Here is a 19,230-nt window from a genome sequence, read left to right on the forward strand (position 1 = left end):
AAATTCTTTAAGTAATTGTGAACCAAAACCAAAAATCATCATAATATTTAATTATGGTGATTTTACAATTTTTTTTACGAAAAACCACAATGTTAATATCAATAAATATTCAAATGTATAACATTATATAATAATATATTTTTTTTAAATAAAATGTATTATAGTATTTATAATCATATCTAAAAATTAACTTTTTTATTTCACCAATATTTATTTACTTTGAGTAAACAAAACAGTCGCAATAAATAAATATTATCCATAATAATCCATTTGTTTATGTGATTTATTTGTAATTTCGGAGCTCCAGGTTTATATAATTATCACTGAATGGAAAAGAGCAGCCAATACAATCTGGAAAATAACATTTGTTTCACAGAATAAATAAAGTCAAAGTTGAGTAAATGATGACAAAATTGTCATTTCAGTAAGACTTAAATTACATTACAGGTCTGAATCAAAAATTTTAGACGCAACACAAACATGTTTCATTTATCTCGTTAGGTAAATCTCACTATAAACAATTAAACCGTGGGCTCAATATCAAGTTTGCTGCTCAATTAGAGTTTTATTGTCCATCTAATACTGACTCTTCAATGGTGTCCGCTTCCCATGAATACTAAAGCCACATGATCCACATGCCTGTGTGTGTACGGTGTATCCCAGCAGAGATTAAACACACCATCAAAACACTAATTCTATTAAGTCCCTTCATTCATCTCAAATGCCAATGCGCTCACTCTTGAAATGGTGGGATGGTTGTACGGATTCAATCAGGGATTTTTGACGCCATCTTTTCCCTTTTTAATTAACTGCGGTGTAGTCGCTATCCACCTTTTTCCCACCAGTGGCCCCAAACAGGGGCTCCAGAGCTTCAACCTGGATGGATCTCAAAGGAGCCCCATCACAACAAAAGGACATGCTTACCGACTGATAAAGACCACCATTACCCTGAGATAACTAGACAAGGGGAGAGAGTATTCAATTAAGACGCCCCTCCTTCTGGGACAAGGACGTCCCAGTGAACCTCCCGAAGGTCTGGTTCTCAGAGGCAGGACGGGCCAGTGGAAAGAGTCTCCGCTGGGGTCTCTCATGGCTATCTTCCACACCATCGGCAGAAGTGGCTCCCTTGGGGAGCGGGCCGGTATTTTTATACGAGGTGTTAATGAGAGGGCAGCGCGCATTTCAAGCAGTGCTAATTTCCTCTGGGCTGAGAGACGCTCATGTGTCCCTTGAGTCCTGAGGGGCGGATCGTGGTCTTCATCCAACTCCACCTCTTTTTCTCTGTTGTGGTGTGTAAATCATTTGCTCTGTCACTCTTCACCTCAAGAGCGCTCTCTTCATGTGCGCTCATCTATTGTGGTTTAATAAGAGAGGACAAAGACGGTCTGCAATGCCCTCAAGTTCAAACAAACCAGTCATTCATCAACTTGTTGTAGGATAGTCACGCGAGGTGTTTAACAACGATGTGTTGTCTGAGTGAATTATTTAACGCTCTATAAAACACTTTTTGTCGTGCCGACAGGTCTGTTTCATCGAGAGAAATGCCTCTTCTATCGTTGTGGTTTGCGTCGTTCAAGAGGCTGACAAACCATTTTTGCGGTACTTTGTAAACAACGTCAAATATTTCAGGTTGTACAGTTGTGACGTGTATCACTGATTCTGTGTAATTATGACGTAAAATGACTCGTAATGTCGCATGACTTCCTGATTGTCGGAACTTAGGCTGTGTTCGCCTGTCCCAAAGCCGAGTTAACACTGTATAATTTTGCTGCTCGAGACAAATCTTGGGGGTATAAAAGATTTTTGCTGTGTCTGACTTGTTCGCCAAGACTTTGCGATAAACCTTAGCCAATGTCCGGCAGAGTCTTACCTCCCTGGAAGTTTCTAGTAATCCTGAAGAGCTTAATTAGCTGGTTCAGGTGTGTTTAATTAGGGTTGGAGCTAAACTCTGCAGGACAGTGGCCCTCCAGAAACCGAGAGGCCATTTACACGACACCGTTTTCAACTAAAAACGTAAATCTTTTTATGTGTTCATTTACACGACGACAGTGTTTCGGGGGGCCTAAAAACGCAAGCTTTTGAAAACGATCCCGTTATCGTATCTGTGTAAACTACAAAAACGCACATTCGTGAAAAAAAACTGACGTCATATGCAATATGTATCACGATTTCAGTCTGTAGGCGCAAAGTGTTTCTTTATAAAGTGACATCGCCAACTACTGGCCTGGCATGAATACAGCATTTTCAGGATCCGTGTGAACGGGATCATTTTGACAATAGTGTTGTCAGTATGCGCAAAATGCAAAGAAAAACCTTTTCAGTTTTTAGTACATCATTGTTGTGTAAACTTACCCTGAGTTTGACACCCCTGGTGTAGATCTTCCGGGGAAGGTTGGGACCAAAGTAAATTAATATATATGGTACAAAAACGATTGATTTTGCACAATATGCATTCGCTTTCACACTGTGATCACATCATACAGTCAAACATTCATAATGTGCACCTGACTTTAAGAAGTAGGCCTAGTTCTTTTATGTATATGCATTACAATAATTACAAAAACAAAAGTGTAAAATGTGTTCAGTATGTGGTACACACTCCAAAACTAAATTTAGGCAGCGTTGCCATGGAAGTAACATTTTTGGTTCCTCAAAGAGCCTTTCAGTGAAAACCATTCTTAGACTTTTTAAGGGCCTTTTTCAACTATAAAGAACCTTTTGTGGAACGTAAAGGTTCCATGGATGTTAAAGGCTCTTCATGTAACCATAGATGCCAATAAAGAAGTTTTATTTTAAAGAGTTCACAGTAATACTTGCATTTATGCATGTGGATTTACTTACAGTTCAACGTTTTATCAGTTCATGCATTTTCCGAGAATCAAACCAATGACCTTGGTGTACACCATCCTCTGTTCACCTTGCAGGGATGCTTCTTAGTGATGAAAACCTAAAAATGTCCTGAGATAAACACATTAATGTTATGCTAAACATGGAATTATTAACTCCGGACTGTTAAATTATTAAAAAATGAATAGACACCTGAAGTGTAGTGGTCAAAACACAGATCAGAGTCGATTATAAAGCTTGCTTGTTTTACTCTATAGCTAAACTGTAACTTCCACAGGAGCAAAGTGGCACTGGTGGGTTTAATGTGTCTTCAATGATCTGTTACTAATTGAAAACCGTGGAATGCTAACCAGACGAATTCCATAATCGCAGGAATCTAAAGACTCACATTAGCGGCTTATGTAGCGTCTTCATTTCTTAAATCTGCACGGTGGGATAGGACTTCCTCCACTGGATTAACAACTCTACCGTCATCTTGAGAACAAAAACAGCAGTATTTATGGAAGCCATGAACATTTATGTAGTTGATATCAGATATGACTGATAACAGTTGTATCGGATGATCATATTCACATGCGCTCGTCACATCTCTGTTATCCCTTTGCGATGCACTGGGTAAATGATTGACTCGACCTGGATGGACCACTGGGTGTTGTCTTTTCTTCCATTGAATTTCAGATAACTGTTTCCTGGTTAGAGAAAAGCAGGGATTCAGGTCTGAGCGTTTCACATTTTTGCGATTCTAAAGAGGAATAAACATGGGGAAACCAGTCGCTGTGCTTCACTGGCTTCTGCTCACACTGGGACTAGCTGCGGCTCAAGCAGGTACAGCCTTTACATATTTTTTTCTGGAGGGAAATCTAGAAAAAAACATCAAGCATTTAAAGTGAGGTTTTCAATAGTTTTAGGTATTTTAACGTACAGTTTTATCATGTGTCTCTTTTAGAGAAAGCAGAGCAAACTCTGCCCAACTGGCTTACAGGAATCATTGCCGTTGCGGTGTTCCTCTTTCTCATCTTCATCGCCTTCCTTGTAAACAAAGCATGGTGTGAGAATCCAAGGTAATCTGTTGCGTGTATATTTCAAGGCCACGCTGAAATCAGTAGCATTTTTTATATTAAGGGTACAGAGTTTTCCTAAAATGGACAGTTCTGTCAGTTTATTGACCATAAAGTCGTTCAAAACTTGTATGACTTTCTTTTTTTGAATATAAATATAGGCCTATATGTTTTGCATAGGAAAGTCAATCCTAGCCTATATTGCCAGAATTTTCATTTTTGGGTGCCTTAAAGTTTTAAGTACAATCAACTTAATTTCAACTTAAATTACATTAAACTGACTTAAAATGAGTTGAATGTATGTATGCCTTAATTTTTCTCATTAATAATGTTTTAAATGAAAGTTATTAAAAAGTAATTCATGCTTATGTATTATACACATAATACACAATTATATTTAGCAACTAGTTTCCAAATCTGGTGTGTGTAAACACCACATTTTAATCCGTTTTTCTTTTTGACTAAAGCAAATCAGAAGCAGTCATACCCAATGAATACGCCATGACCAATGGATCATCAACCTATGAAACCAGTCTTGACGCAGTCAGGTAATAATACCAATACAGCCGTAATAAAGCTATTCAATACTATAAATACATTCCTGGGGAAAACAGATATACTATCATTACTGATACTGCTCATGAGAATTGTTTATATGGCCTGAAATCACGTGAAACCTGAAGAAATGCCTCATCTGATTATGTTAATATAATGTTAATGATTAAAATGAATGGAAAAGGAGTGAATATTCCCTTTGAAATGCTATTAACACTGGAATTGGCACTTGTTTTTCAGGAGCAGCGACGACCCAAACGCATATGAGAGCGTGATCTTTCACCAAACTGACGAAAAAGTGACCGCAATGTAATTTCAAGGAAATGTCCACAATTAGCAGAGTCAGCGCACCATGTTAACCTTGCGTTCTGTTGTAATAAGTTATAATTTTAATAGCTGACACAGCTCTTTCTTGTATGAAAGTTTAGCAGTGATTTTTGTAGATTTCTTTACAAAAAATCCACTATACATTAACTAGTTCATTCTAAAGGGCATTTGTTGATGTACCAATTTTTAACATTATTTAATATTAGAAATTCAGTATCTTACAGATATTTGTTGTGCAAGCCTCTTTAAAAAAATAATTAAAAATCAATATACTTTTTGGACGTTTTGGAGGGTAGGAATTTTTATGTACGTGTCTTCTGCTCACCAAGGCTGCAATTATCTATAAAAAAAATACAGTAAAATTGTGAAATATTACTACAATTCAAAACATCAGCTTTCTATTTGAAAATATTTTAAAATGCAATTTATTCCTGTGATTTTCAGCATTATTAGTCCAGTCCTCAGTGTCACATGATCCTTCAGAAATCATTCCAATATGCTAATTTGCTGCTCAAGAAACATTTTCCATTAATGTTTAATAACAATTTTGTGGAAACCACGACACTTTTTGATGAAAAGAAAGAACAGAATTTATTTGGAATAGAAATCTTTTGTAACATTAGATGTCTTTACTGTCACTTTTGATCAATTTAATGCATCCTTTTTCAATAAAATGATTTCTTTTAAAGAAAAAAAAAAATCTTACTGACCCCAAACATTTAAATATTAGTAAACTAATGCAGAAATGGCTGGTGTGAAGGTTTTTCGTGCCTTAAAAATTCAAATAAAACCTAATAATAATAATAATAATAATAATAATTTCACAGGTAAAGATCTGAAACAGGCATAGATTTGTCTTTATAACTTTTTTTCCCACAGATATCAGAATTTAGAAGTCAAAATGTGTTTAAAATTGAAATAACTTTATTTTCTGACACTTTAGATAAATTCTACTTGTCCAAAATAAAGCCACAGACCATAATGACCACTTTTGTAAATGTTAATAAATCAGCTTTATTTCAGGCTTCGATCTGTATCTTATGTATGAATTCAACTAAAAGGTTTCTTTGGACTTTAAAAACATTACACTGACAGAAAAATGGCCGGTGTACTACAGCGTTAACCTCGACCGCTGAGTCATCTGAGTGCGAGTCATATGATTCAAGCCCAAATGTAAAGATCTAGTGGAAGGTAGCAGACTGGGGTGTTGCATTTTCTTGAAGGATAAAGGGGAAGACAGGCAATCTTTTTAAAGGGACGCAGCGCTGGACAGTTCAGAACACACTGTCCACATGGCACGAGAATTCAAGAGGCATAGTATGCTTACGAAATCCTAGTGGAGGAGACGGTCTGGACGAGGCTTCCATACGCTGTCTACAACCTGGAGAGTCTCTCAAGAGCCTGCTACACTTCCTCTAGGACAGAGACTGACACAGGATATCCTCATATTGTGACACACAGACACACACGGTGTCAAACTAGGATATGCGAGACATCTTCATGAAGACAAAAGTGATGCAAAAACACCCTAAAAAGGAAATAAATTACATATTTACAATGAAATGACAAAGGTGTGCAATTGAATTACAAATGAAATTACAAAAACGTAATAAAAAACTATGTTATTCATAAGGATTTCTGTCATTTTTGAAATCTCGATACACAACATGATACAGTGGACTAGCTCGTCCAAAAATTAAAATTGTCATTATTTGTGTCATTCCAAACCCGTATGGCTCACTCTCTTCTGTGGAACCTAAAAGGACATATTTTGAAGAATGCTAAAGCTGCTTTTTTCCATACAATGAAAGTGAATGGGGACTGGGACAGCTCCAAAAAGGACAAAAATGTTGAAGCCATGTAATAGATTAATGTAAAGAACTGTTTGAAATTTTAATTTCAGGAAATATTGTAAGTGAAAAACAACTAACAATAATAGCTTTGTGTGCAGAAGTATCTGAAATTTTAACTAAAAAAAAAAAAAAAAAAAAAAAGTCAAGTCTATTCCTCTCAAAAAGCAAGCATACGACTTCCAAAGAGTTGAACTGTAGCGCACTAGTCAACTTTTGAGATACTATTTTAGTCATTTCTGAAGCTCAAAACTTCCAGTCCCCATCCACTTCATTGTATGGCAAAGAGCAGCGTGAACATTCTGCAAAATATCCAATTTTAAGCTGCACAGAAGTCAGTCATACCAGTTTTTTAACTACACACACAACTACCCTGCAATGTAAAGAATTTGATTGAAATGATACTAATATCTAATACTAGCTAAACAAAACATCCCAACACATTATGATCTGCCTGTTTCAAGGCACGGCTATCGTCCCTTATTAACGCTCGTTCATGAATTCATCTCTACATTAAATGGAAAAATCCATCTGATTTCTTGAAAATAAGGCGGGTTTGTCGAGTACGTATTCATTTTGACTACACGAAACAAAATCAGGACAACCACACAAAAAGTTGTCATATGTGCACTGAAATGATATCACTAATAATGTGTGTGTTAGTGTGTCTACCACTGTAATTTTTCCTCCTGGTCTTGAGTTACCAGCACTCATTTCATCAACATACTCATCTGTAATATCGCCCCATAATTCACCGCTCACATTCACCAGTGGAGAGGCTACAGGTCCATGACTAAGACAAAGACGATACAATAAATTCCCTTTATGAGTATTTTTCTATTCGATTTCGATAGCAGGTGCACAAACAGTAACAGGCGCAGTTTAAACGATTGAGTGCAAACATTCTCCATATCAGGAAGTAAAGTGGCCGGATAACAGCCGTTGCTGACACAAAGAGTCTCTTTAAGATGTGTGAGAGGAATGTGTGTTTTTCAGTAGATGTAGTGTTTGTTAGGAGAGCACAGAGAGCGTGACGCTTCCCCGCTGCTTCTTCAGTATGGCCACGGCCTGCTCGTGTGTGACGCCCTCTAGACTCTCTCCGTTGACCGACAGCAGCTGGTCTCCACGCTTCAGACGCCCGTCCACTGCCGCTGCCCCCTGCAGGTAGGAGGACAACAGGATTATTCATTCATTTACAGAATTAAATGACCACAACTGACCATTATTATTTTCAATAATGCTACCAATTTAAAACAATATAAAAGAAAAAAATTATATATAAAATATCCAATTTAAAACAATATAAAAAAGAAATTATATATATATATATATATATATATATATATATATATATATATATATATATATATATGTCCAAGGACCCCTGCACGGCATTCACAGACCTCCAGAGAAGTTGGTAGAGTCATCAGAAAAATAATATCAGGTAAACACAAAACATGCATTGTTTCTAGGAGAATATGAAGTGTCTCATCTCTGGACATGTTTGTGTGAAACCGAGCTCTGTGCTGCTCCCTGGTGGCCACAGCGCAACACTCACCTTTAAATATTGTACAGGCATTACTGGTGCAGGGTTCTGAACATATCACAGAAAAATATGCAAGTGTCTGCAAATGTTTTTATTTTATAAGCCGGTAATAAAAATCAATATTACTTCATTTATATTGCTTAAACATATACTACATTTCTGTGTTCTTTTAGTTTTATTTATATACTATTATATTATTTTATTTAATATTTTTTGTTTTCATTTCGTCATTTTCATTGTTTTTTGTAATTATTTCCATTAAACTGTAATTTATTTATTTTTATTTCAGTTTAAATAATTTTAGTACTTCAACTTAAATGTATTATTTCTCTCAGCTGAAAAGGAATCATTTAAAATGTTCAGTTTCAGCTTTTCATCTAATATTTATAGTTTCAGTAAACAATCACAACACTGCTACAATTTATATTGCTTAAGCAGCTAATATACATATATAAATATATATACACAGTGAGGAAAATAAGTATTTGAACACCCTGCTATTTTGCAAGGTCTCTCACTTAGAAATCATGGAGGGGTCTGAAATTGTCATCGTAGGTGCATGTCCACTGTGAGAGACATAATCTAAAAAAAAAAAAAAATCCAGAAATCACAATGTATGATTTTTTTTTAACTATTTATTTGAATGATACAGCTGCAAATAAGTATTTGAACACCTGAGAAAATCAATGTTAATATTTGGTACAGTAGCCTTTGTTTGCAATTACAGAGGTCAAACGTTTCCTGTAGTTTTTCACCAGGTTTGCACACACTGCAGGAGGGATTTTGGCCCACTCCTCCACACAGATCTTCTCTAGATCAGTCAGGTTTCTGGGCTGTCGCTGAGAAACACGGAGTTTGAGCTCCCTCCAAAGATTCTCTATTGGGTTTAGGTCTGGAGACTGGCTAGGCCACGCCAGAACCTTGATATGCTTCTTACAGAGCCACACCTTGGTTATCCTGGCTGTGTGCTTCGGGTCATTGTCATGTTGGAATACCCAGCCTCGACCCATCTTCAATGCTCTAACTGAGGGAAGGAGGTTGTTCCCCAAAATCTCGCAATACATGGCCCCGGTCATGCTCTCCTTAATACAGTGCAGTCGCCCTGTCCCATGTGCAGAAAAACACCCCCAAAGCATGATGCTACCACCCCCATGCTTCACAGTAGGGATGGTGTTCTTGGGATGGTACTCATCATTCTTCTTCCTCCAAACACGTTTAGTGGAATTATGACCAAAAAGTTATATTTTGGTCTCATCTGACCACATGACTTTCTCCCATGACTCCTCTGGATCATCCAAATGGTAATGGGCAAACTTAAGACGGGCCTTGACATGTGCTGGTTTAAGCAGGGGAACCTTCCGTGCCATGCATGATTTCAAACCATGACGTCTTAGTGTATTACCAACAGTAACCTTGGAAACGGTGGTCCCAGCTCTTTTCAGGTCATTGACCAGCTCCTCCCGTGTAGTTCTGGGCTGATTTCTCACCTTTCTTAGGATCATTGAGACCCCACGAGGTGAGATCTTGCATGGAGCCCCAGTCCGAGGGAGATTGACAGTCATGTTTAGCTTCTTCCATTTTCTAATGATTGCTCCAACAGTGGACCTTTTTTCATCAAGCTGCTTGGCAATTTCCCCGTAGCCCTTTCCAGCCTTGTGGAGGTGTACAATTTTGTCTCTAGTGTCTTTGGACAGCTCTTTGGTCTTGGCCATGTTAGTAGTTGGATTCTTACTGATTGTATGGGGTGGACAGGTGTAGCTAACGACCTCAAACAGGTGCATCTAATTTAGGATAATAAATGGAGTGGAGGTGGACATTTTAAAGGCAGACTAACAGGTCTTTGAGGGTCAGAATTCTAGCTGATAGACAGGTGTTCAAAAACTTATTTGCAGCTGTATCATACAAATAAATAGTTAAAAAATCATATATTGTGATTTCTGGATTTTTTTTTTTAGATTATGTCTCTCACAGTGGACATGCACCTACGATGACGATGAAATAGCAGGGTGTTCAAATACTTATTTTCCTCACTGTATATATATTTACAAAATTATAATAAAAATAAAAAAAACAGCACAAATGATTAAATGTTCTATTTCGGAAATTCAAGTGACGATAGTCCTTTAAAATGTCAAATTTATTACAAATTTGTCAAATGTCCGTATTTAGTACAATTAGAAAATGAGGAGACAGGATGGAGGAATGGGATAAATTGGATGTTGCGAGCTGGATTCAAAATGTTGTTGCCCACATGACATGAGCAACACGTCTCCATTTATCAGAGCACATGTGCTTCCCACTAGGCCATGGCTCAGGTGTCCAAGTACATTTAGTTTAATTTCATCTGTAAATGAAGACAGAACTTGATGATCCTAAGAATTACCTTGCTGAAGACTGTTTTAACGTAGATGGGAAGATCTCCATGTGGACTCCCAAAGCCGCCAACGATACTGAAGCCCAGCCCCTCTGAGCCCTTCTCCAGAGTGATGGTCTTTGGCTTGGGCGTCCTGTTAATATCACACAAACACAGGACAAAATCATATGCAATCAGCTGAGACTACTGTAACAGAATGTGTAAAGTCTTGTTATCATGTGACTGCTGGATGGTGATGTCACTCACTCTGGTTCCACCGGCCGGACCTCTGGGTTGGTGCTGGGGGTGGAGCTACTGGACAGACTCTCCACCTGACTGGCTATGGCACTGATGTTGGTGTCAGCCACCACCTGTCAATCACAGACGGACACCGTCAAACATTACAATTCGATTAATGACTTAATGTTCTGAAACCCACTGGAGGTGTTTTCTTTCATTCAGACGTGTGTGTGTGTTTTCACAAATGACTGTCTGTCTGTAGATAACAGAAAACTGCTCTCTATGTTGTGTGTGTTTTGGCATTGAAATGCATCCTAACAGCCCTTTAATGTTCTTCTTGGCGACTGTTGGCGAATGATCGCTTGGGCGCTGTTCATCAAACCTCTGTCTCCTTCTTCAGAATCAAAAATGCCCTTTTCTGTCATGTTTCATTTACATTTTCCTCTTCCATTAAATTCTGGGCTTGCTATGAGGGCAGTGGTACATTAATTTGCATATTTAATTAACGGCAAGGCAATTAAAAGTAAAATACACAACAATAAACAAAAGCTAATTAATAAACAAGTCAAAAACAGGAGAGAAACACTCCCAAGTCATCACAGTTGCTATCACCTACTATACATACACCTACTGACAGAAAGAGAAAGACAGAAAGAAATTAGAGAAAAAAAGAGAAAGAAATGAAAGACAGAAGTGAAAGAAAAAGACAGAAAGAAGCATTAAGACTAAATAAATAGAAAGAGACAGAAAGAAAGATAAAAGAGCAAGAAAAGACAGGATGAAAGAAGAGATTGATAAAAAGAAAAAGAGTTACAAAAAACGATAAAAAGGAAAAAACAAGTGACAAAAAGAAAGAGCTAGAAAAAAATAAAGTGTGAGAAAAGAGGAAAAAAGATTAAAAAAGAATCAAGAAAAAAGAATGATAAAAAAGACGAGCAAGAAAAAAATAAGTGGTTAAAAAATACAAAAAAAAGAGCAAGAAAAATTAAAAAAGAGTGATAAAAAAGAAAGATAGAATAGTTATTGTCCATACAAAACTCTCTGCCACGTTGCTAGGGTGTCATGGTAAATAGCCTATAAATGACTGATAAATGGCTGAGAATTTTTTTTTAAACAAGTCCTTTAATTAATACCTGGGCTGTTGCTATGCAGATGGTTGATGTCATTCTGGGTGTTTGCCAGGGTGTTGCTAAGCAGTTGCTAGGAGTTTTAGCATGTTGCTGTGACACTGCTAAGGTGTTGCTATGGTGTTCTGAGTGGATGCCATGGCACTGCAATGCAATGACATTTCAGAGTGTTCTAAGTAGTATTTACTACGTTACTATGCTATGTGTTGCTATGCTGTTGCTAAGGTGTTGCTATGCTTTTGCTTTGGGGGTCTGAGTAGTTTTCTCACACTTGTTTGATCCAGCGGATAAGTTGCAATGTGGTTCCTATGAGGTTTGAGTGTTTCTTAGCACATTGCTATGCATTTGCTGGGTTTTCTGAGGTATTTTAACAAACTGTGTGGTCTTCTGAGGCGCAAGTACTTTATTATATACAAAAATGATTATATACAGTGGCTTCTCCAACTTTTCTTAGTGATATTTGGCGCCAGTTTATCAGGAAGTAACGATTTTGTTCTCTTCAACTCACTGGATGGAAACGCTGCTTTATTCGCACATGTTTTATGCAAAATTCCCATTTTTCACACAAGTTAAATTCACAACTTTGGATGGAAACATAGCTAATGTGGGAGAGTTTGTGAAAGATAAATACTTCAGTAGGGTGCAACATTAAACTTCTCAAAGAAAAGCACATGATCATGGCCAGAATGGCTTTGCAGGGGCTAAAAATGCTATAAAACAACAAAACGGAAGCAAATTGTCTGATTTCTGTGACATGAGTAATAGCATAGGGCATTACATGTGTCCAATTAAACATATAGCAGCCAGAGAGAGAGAGAGAGAGAGAGAGAGAGAGAGAGAGAGAGAGAGAGAGAGAGAGAGAGAGAGAGAGAGAGAGAGAGAGAGAGAGAGAGAGAGAGAGAGAGAGAGAGAGAGAGAGAGAGAGAGAGAGAGAGAGAGAGAGAGAGAGAGAGAGAGAGAGAGAGAGAGAGAGAGAGAGAGAATGCTCTCTCAAACGAGTGAAGAGGGAATGAATGAGCGAGAGAGAGTGAGTGTGTATGTGTGTGAGAGAGAGAGAGAGCTAAACAATAATTGCTCTCTGAGCTGCTGTAATCAGGGCTTTGCAGGCTGGGCTCCCCTGTTTAAAAGCCCTGTGCATTCCTCCTGGAACCGCGCAGATAACGGAACATTTGCATAAAGAACTGGGATTATCTGGCAACCCGCGTGCAACCGCCGCACAGCTGCACACGGCTGATAACAGCCCAGTGACACAGCACCAACCACTCTAACACACACACACACACACACACAACCGTGAGTCCAAACAAACACACACTCACACATATACACAGCACACTGTCCTTCGATGCACCGACTCCGCTAACACACACTGATAACCGTACAGAACATATACACACGGCGGCTCTGCATAGCAATAACAGCACACAATACAAGCGTGTATACACACATCACTGATACTACATGCAAAAATGCTACAATACACCACTTACAAAAAAGTACCATGGTAATACCATGGTATTCTTAGATGAGCAATTTTTCTGAACCATGGTATCTGATATCTACCAACAATGCAAACAATTCTCATATACGAACTCCACATGCAAACTTTAGGTGTTATTATCAAACTGGCGGTGGGTTACGGGAAATTTCTGGGGATTAAGAAGAAACCCACCAAACAACTCCTAAAACATTTTAAATAAATGTGGGGGATATCGCGCACCACACCAGACGGGTCGGAGGGTCTGTTCAGCGCCAGTGGCTTCTTTAAAGCTCGACTTCAACCCACGGACTGTCTGCCGTGATCCTGTTAACAAGTACACTGTCTTCAAATCACATTACCTAATGTGAGTTCCCTCATTAGCTAGTCAGCGAGCGAGAACGCTGTAGCTAATTTGAATTGTGGGTGCACGACTGGCAGCCTTGGCACTTCGTTAAACTAGCTTATCAAAAACTGTTTAGAAGAAGAGTCAAAGTCAGTGCGTAAACTTCTAGCAAATCAAACTAAGTTTCACAAATCAAATAATTTATAACGCAAAGCAAGGGGGCGCTATAGACCATATGTAGCCCCGCCCCTTTTCAGCTCTGCGCTCGTTGTGTTCTGTCTTCCGGTTTGTATTTCCACAGCATGAAGGGAAGGTCTTACCGATTTATGAATGAGCCGCTCATTTTAAAATCTTCCCGGTCAATAGACATTTATTCTGCCATCCGCTTCAAACATTACAATACACATGATAACGTTCATTAACTCTACAATAAGTAAAATCACTTCATCAGTTAATAACACTTCGACAGCGATGCCATGGAAATATACAGAGCTACCGCAAAAACGGAAGTACAAACACAATATTCTAAACTGTCATATCAGACAACAATTTGAAGAAAATCTTGCTGAGCAAATTAGTTAAAATAAGTTACCGCAACATCAACGCAAGAAATGCACGTTAAGTACGTACAATGGACCATGCTCTTGCCGAAACAGCAGTGCCTGTTTTTTGGCCCTAAAGTACTTTGCCAGAAATTGGTCGATTTGTTTATCTGATCATTAACTAAGCCACTGCAAATAAACGTGAAGAGTTAACATCTGAAAGTTTGAGGCATTTAATGAACAAACAGTATTATTGAGTGCAACGTTTACCTGGAGGACGATGGTGCCGTAGGCATTCTTCAGTATATTTACGACGTCTCCGTGAGTCAAGCCATCCAGAGACTGAGAATTGATGCTCACAATCCTGTCACCTACCTAAGAGAGGTACATTAAAGGAAAAATGCTTGAAATTCATTCACATGGATACAAACCCAATCCCCAGCAGTGCCCTTCACACCCAAACCACTGTATAATGCTTAATCAACAACTCTCAGCCTGATTTACACAAGACTAATATGGAAAGTGAGCAACAGAAAGGAACGGGAAAAGAAAGGAAGATGTACTTTGAGGCGATGCGTCTTGGCAGCCACGCCATTGGCCTGGATCATGGCGATGAAGATGGGGATGTCGCCCAGCGGACTGCCCTTACCGCCCGCTATACTGACACCCAAAGCGTCGGTGGGACCCTGAGAAAGCGAGACAAAGTCACTGCTGAGGGCGCACTAAAAATTAAACTCCTGAGCACTATATACAGAGGCAAACAATCTTACCCGTGTGATCTCCACTGTCCGAACGCCTGGCTCTATCCCTGGAGGGATAAAATATCAGACACTAACTTTCAGAAAACAACCCTTCAAGAGATTGAAATGTTCGTTAATTAGAAATGTAACTATTATGAGTTATGAGGAACAAGCTCATGCATTGGTCATGTAGGTTGGAACTAGAGACACAATATATCCAGATAAATTGGCCAAAATCCGTTCATTTTGGGTCTGACCATAACTAAATCTACTTGGCTGATGTGTGAGAGTTAGTCACTGCCACAATAACCCAAACAATTATGTTAAATGGGACCACAGGTTTAAAATACATCGGCAAAAAATTCGCCCCTGATTTGCGTACTTTCATAAAGTATGTTTCTATACAAAGGGTACAGTTGTGGCCAGAAATTGGTTGATTTGTTTGTTACATGTGAATATTTTGGTACCTGAACCTGAATCCGCAAGAATTTAAAATTAGTAACGAAACCAAAAGTTAAGAAGTGTTATAGGCAACGTATGCAGTGTGCATACCAATATATCTGACAGATTACCAGTATTTTTTAGCCATTTTGTGTTTATCAGCGTTAGCTATACCTACTTTGTAGATTTGTACCAGTTCCAGCAACAGGTAAAAGTGTTATGTATTAACTTGCATTATATAAATATTCCCAGACTGAACCCCACAACAAGTGACCCATGAGCTACCGCTCGATGGCACTAAAAGTGGTTGCTAAAAGATGGCTGAAGGTGCGATCACATTAGAGAAATTTTGGGGCAAAAAAGGGCCATTTTTATTTTTTAAATATAATACAATACATATAAAACTTTTATTGTCAATAGTGTAGTGATGTATGAAGCACAGCTCACAAAGTCATTTAAGTTTCAAACCAAGCAACTTTCTACTGCATGGGGAAATTTTTCACCCTCACGCAAAATTCCCAAACACATGGATGTCTAATGACATGACAGCATTTCACCTTTGAAATTTCACACTGAACAATGGTAAATGTGACTGCAACTTTACTTTAAATAGACTAAGAATAAACCATTTCCATTCAAACAACAGAAGAGAACAAATCACAAGCACGCTCTTAACTGTTTACAGAGGCACTCTCTAAGCACCAGCGCTAGCTGTCGACAGATAAGAAAGGTGTTGTTTTAAGGCTGATTTATGGTGGTTTTATGGCTGTTTCCTGGTACTTTCAGTGCTAATGTGGTGCGAGAAGTACCTGTGCTTTTATTGTTGGGCTCGCTGATATTTCGGCTGTTGTTGTTGAGGGTTTGAGAAGGGACAGGGGCCACAGCAGGGGGCGTGGGGGTTGGGGTGCTGCTGTTGGCGCTCACATGGCTCATCTAAAGGAGAAAGAGTTAGCTGAAGGTGCTATCCCATACACAAATATAGAACATACTTATGTCATTGCACATTCATACGTCTCGGTTAGTGACATGTGAGTGCATGCTGATGTGCAGACACAGACTCCCTTTGGTTTTTCAGGCAATATGGATGAGTAACACACACACACATGCCCATAGCAATACACCGCTGGTTGGCCCGTCCGCTATCATGCACTATCGATTGGGTTAGAGTTCGGCATGCTAGACTCCTGGTTTATAAGACGTGGCAGGGAAGCCCGACAAGGTGTCGGACGCGGGCTTACACACCTGACTTCCCTGGGACGTGCGTCTGGAAGAGATCCAGGAGGCAGCCTTCAGTCGGCCCAGTTCCAACAGCACCTTGCCCCTGGCGCACTGCAGGATCACAGCAGCACACACGTTGACGCACACACATGTTTGGCATTGTGGCCTGTCTTCTTGCTCATATCCTCTCAAACACACTTTGACATACTTTCGAGAACCTTCACATACATGCAAAGACCTGATGCCACAACACAACATCTCGTCTAGAGAGCTTGACTCAAGCCAACCCCATCAAGCTGAACTCCACAGGGAGGGTACAGGCAAATAACACGGGCTCAGTGCAACCTCATTCACGCCAATATTTCCAACAATTCCACCAACTCCAACAATAATAGACACTATTTTTGTCCTGTTCAGAACAACATTATTGTTGAGGCCTTTTCACACACCCAAATGCGACTCCCAAAGTGCTGCAAATGGCAGCACAAATGGGCAATTTTACAATGTATTTATATGTATATTTCATTCTCGACACACATCAGAGTTGTTGGCCAGTAGAATGGGCAAAGCCTTAGAAACGTGCCGGGAGGGGGGGCTCTATAGTGACACCTTTTGCCAAAAGTATTTATAGTATATTATATATATTGTGTGTGTGTGTTTTTACATAAACCAAACAAAACGTGAAAACACAATTTTGTTGTTCAATTAAACATTAATTTAAGAAAAAACATTTTTCATTTACAGATAAACAAGATAGTTTTACAGATAAGTAAATGTTTTTTTTTGCAATTTGGAGGTAATGCTGTTGCTTGACGATGGATTCCATCAGTTCAAATCACCGGGGAACGCTGGAGTGAACCAAGTAAAAGACCCTTAACTGTTGATTTACACTTTAATTTCAATGTCTCAAAACTAAGAGAGAGGTTGGGCTGGATATTGTTTAATATCACTTTCAAGCACATTGTTGAGGAAAACTGATATGCTGATATCTAAGCTGAACATTGCAAAAACTGCTATTAACTAATCTGATGCTACGGTTTAAACTGTAAAAAAAAAAAAAGACTAGAATACCGTTAAATGTGTTTTAGTCTGGACACGCACGCGTCTGAACCACATCTAAACAAATGAAATAGGTGGGGTAGATGCCACATTTAATTTGACCTGTAAGCTGACTCTATATCTATATGGTGTCTACCCTGACCATTATAAATGTAAGATACATAAAATACAGTGTTTTTATCACTTGAAATGAATTATGTATTATGTTCTTAACATAACACTTTGGACACCATAACAGCTTCAAGCTCTTTTAAGAGAAATAAACGTTTTTGCGATAAAACCTCTTTGCACACATTACTGTGATTGCTGTAAAACAAAATGTTTAAATAAGAATTCAGACATTATTTATAAACAGCACAGACCTCAACGACCTTCAAATGCACAATCAAACGGCGACACTTAGTGGCAGCATCACGCAGCTGCCGCTCTAACTAAATCTGCTCATGTAATCCGGTTTTGGGTTTTGGGCTTTGGGTTTTAGGTTTTGGGCTTTGGGTTTTAGGTTTTGGGCTTTGGGTTTTAGTATTCAGGCAGAGCTCACCTTGAGAATGGCGGCGACGGTCTCCTGTGAGGCCTGTCTCATGTCCTCTCCATCCACAGACAGGATCTGATCACCCTGCATCAGTCTGCCGTCCAGATCAGCCGCTCCACCCTTCACCACATCTGAGATGAACACACCCTTACCATTTCTGAAGAGAGTGAGGAAAGGAGAAAGAGGAAGTTTAAGGAGACACCCATTCTTAAACAATTATTTAATATTTTTTAAAGTTATTATTGTATTGTACGGAGCCATGCATGTGACATGCGGAAATATATATATATATATATATATATATCATGGCCACAAATGAAGAATTCGTTCCTACGATTTATTAATTCGCTTCTTCGTTTTAGTAAATCATGGCCACACTGAACTAATTTGTTCCCTCATTTTAATTGAACTTAAACAAGGGAACAAATTAGAACAGCATAGCCACGATTTAGTAAATCTAGGGAACAAATTATTATATTGTGTGCATGATTTACTTAAAACGAGGGAATGAATTAGTAAAACATGCTAACATATTAGTAAGTGATGGGAATACAATATAAATATTTTTTCTCTGCATGTCATGTTGGGGGATCAGTAGTATTATATGCATTTTATTATTTTATTGTATTGCATAGTGCATTTTGTTTTATTTCTTTTAAAATTATTATTGTATTATGCATTTCTTCCTATTATTTTATTTGAAAATTATTATTGTATTGTGCATTTTATTTTATTGTATTATTTGAAAATTCTATTGTGCATTTAATTTTATTTGAAAATTATTCCATTGTGCATTTTGTTTTATTTTATGTTAAAAGTATTATTGTACTATTATTTCACTTTAAATGTATAATTGTATTGTGCATTTAATAAATTATTTGGACATTATTATAATATTGTGCATTCTTTAATTATAGAAAATTATTGTATTGTGCATTGTATTATTTTATTTTAATTAAAAATTATTATTAT

General features: G+C 38.2%; 2 protein-coding genes across 9 annotated transcripts in view; one reads left to right on the plus strand and one right to left on the minus strand.

Annotated features, from left to right (window-relative positions):
• The first annotated feature begins 1,698 nt into the window (after positions 1 to 1,698).
• pdzk1ip1 (PDZK1 interacting protein 1) lies at positions 1,699 to 5,580 on the plus strand. The gene is made up of 4 exons (XM_081385576.1): positions 1,699 to 3,672; positions 3,794 to 3,908; positions 4,373 to 4,453; positions 4,701 to 5,580. The coding sequence occupies exons 1-4, from the start codon at positions 3,606 to 3,608 to the stop codon at positions 4,771 to 4,773; spliced, it is 336 nt and encodes a 111-aa protein (XP_081241702.1). The 5' UTR covers positions 1,699 to 3,605; the 3' UTR covers positions 4,774 to 5,580.
• Positions 5,581 to 5,696: 116 nt separating this feature from the next.
• The window catches only part of patj (PATJ crumbs cell polarity complex component), a 107,676-nt gene continuing 94,142 nt past the window's right edge, over positions 5,697 to 19,230 (minus strand). For 6 of the 8 annotated variants that reach the window (XM_081385571.1, XM_081385565.1, XM_081385570.1 and 3 more), the window contains 9 exons: positions 18,268 to 18,415; positions 16,692 to 16,778; positions 16,259 to 16,382; positions 15,039 to 15,076; positions 14,832 to 14,954; positions 14,539 to 14,643; positions 10,804 to 10,907; positions 10,567 to 10,690; positions 5,697 to 7,795 (listed from right to left, as the gene is read on the minus strand). In XM_081385571.1, coding sequence (XP_081241697.1) covers positions 7,649 to 7,795; positions 10,567 to 10,690; positions 10,804 to 10,907; positions 14,539 to 14,643; positions 14,832 to 14,954; positions 15,039 to 15,076; positions 16,259 to 16,382; positions 16,692 to 16,778; positions 18,268 to 18,415 — 1,000 coding nt within the window. In that variant the 3' untranslated portion in view covers positions 5,697 to 7,648. The remainder of the gene's footprint in view (positions 7,796 to 10,566; positions 10,691 to 10,803; positions 10,908 to 14,538; positions 14,644 to 14,831; positions 14,955 to 15,038; positions 15,077 to 16,258; positions 16,383 to 16,691; positions 16,779 to 18,267; positions 18,416 to 19,230) is intronic. The other 2 variants (XM_081385569.1, XM_081385568.1) reach the window with 1 other exon arrangement.

This window comes from Scardinius erythrophthalmus (assembly GCF_964197995.2).
Source record: "Scardinius erythrophthalmus genome assembly, chromosome: 14".
In the NCBI taxonomy this organism is placed as follows: Eukaryota; Metazoa; Chordata; class Actinopteri; order Cypriniformes; family Leuciscidae; genus Scardinius; species Scardinius erythrophthalmus.

What these genes read in the sequence shown, in the direction of transcription:
- pdzk1ip1 (XM_081385576.1), top strand. Translation starts at nt 3,606, where the DNA reads ATGGGGAAACCAGTCGCTGTGCTTCACTGGCTTCTGCTCACACTGGGA. An exon ending in ACTAGCTGCGGCTCAAGCAG is followed by an intron (nt 3,673 to 3,793) that starts GTACAGCCTTTA and finishes TGTCTCTTTTAG; the next exon opens with AGAAAGCAGAGCAAACTCTG. An exon ending in GCATGGTGTGAGAATCCAAG is followed by an intron (nt 3,909 to 4,372) that starts GTAATCTGTTGC and finishes TTTTGACTAAAG; the next exon opens with CAAATCAGAAGCAGTCATAC.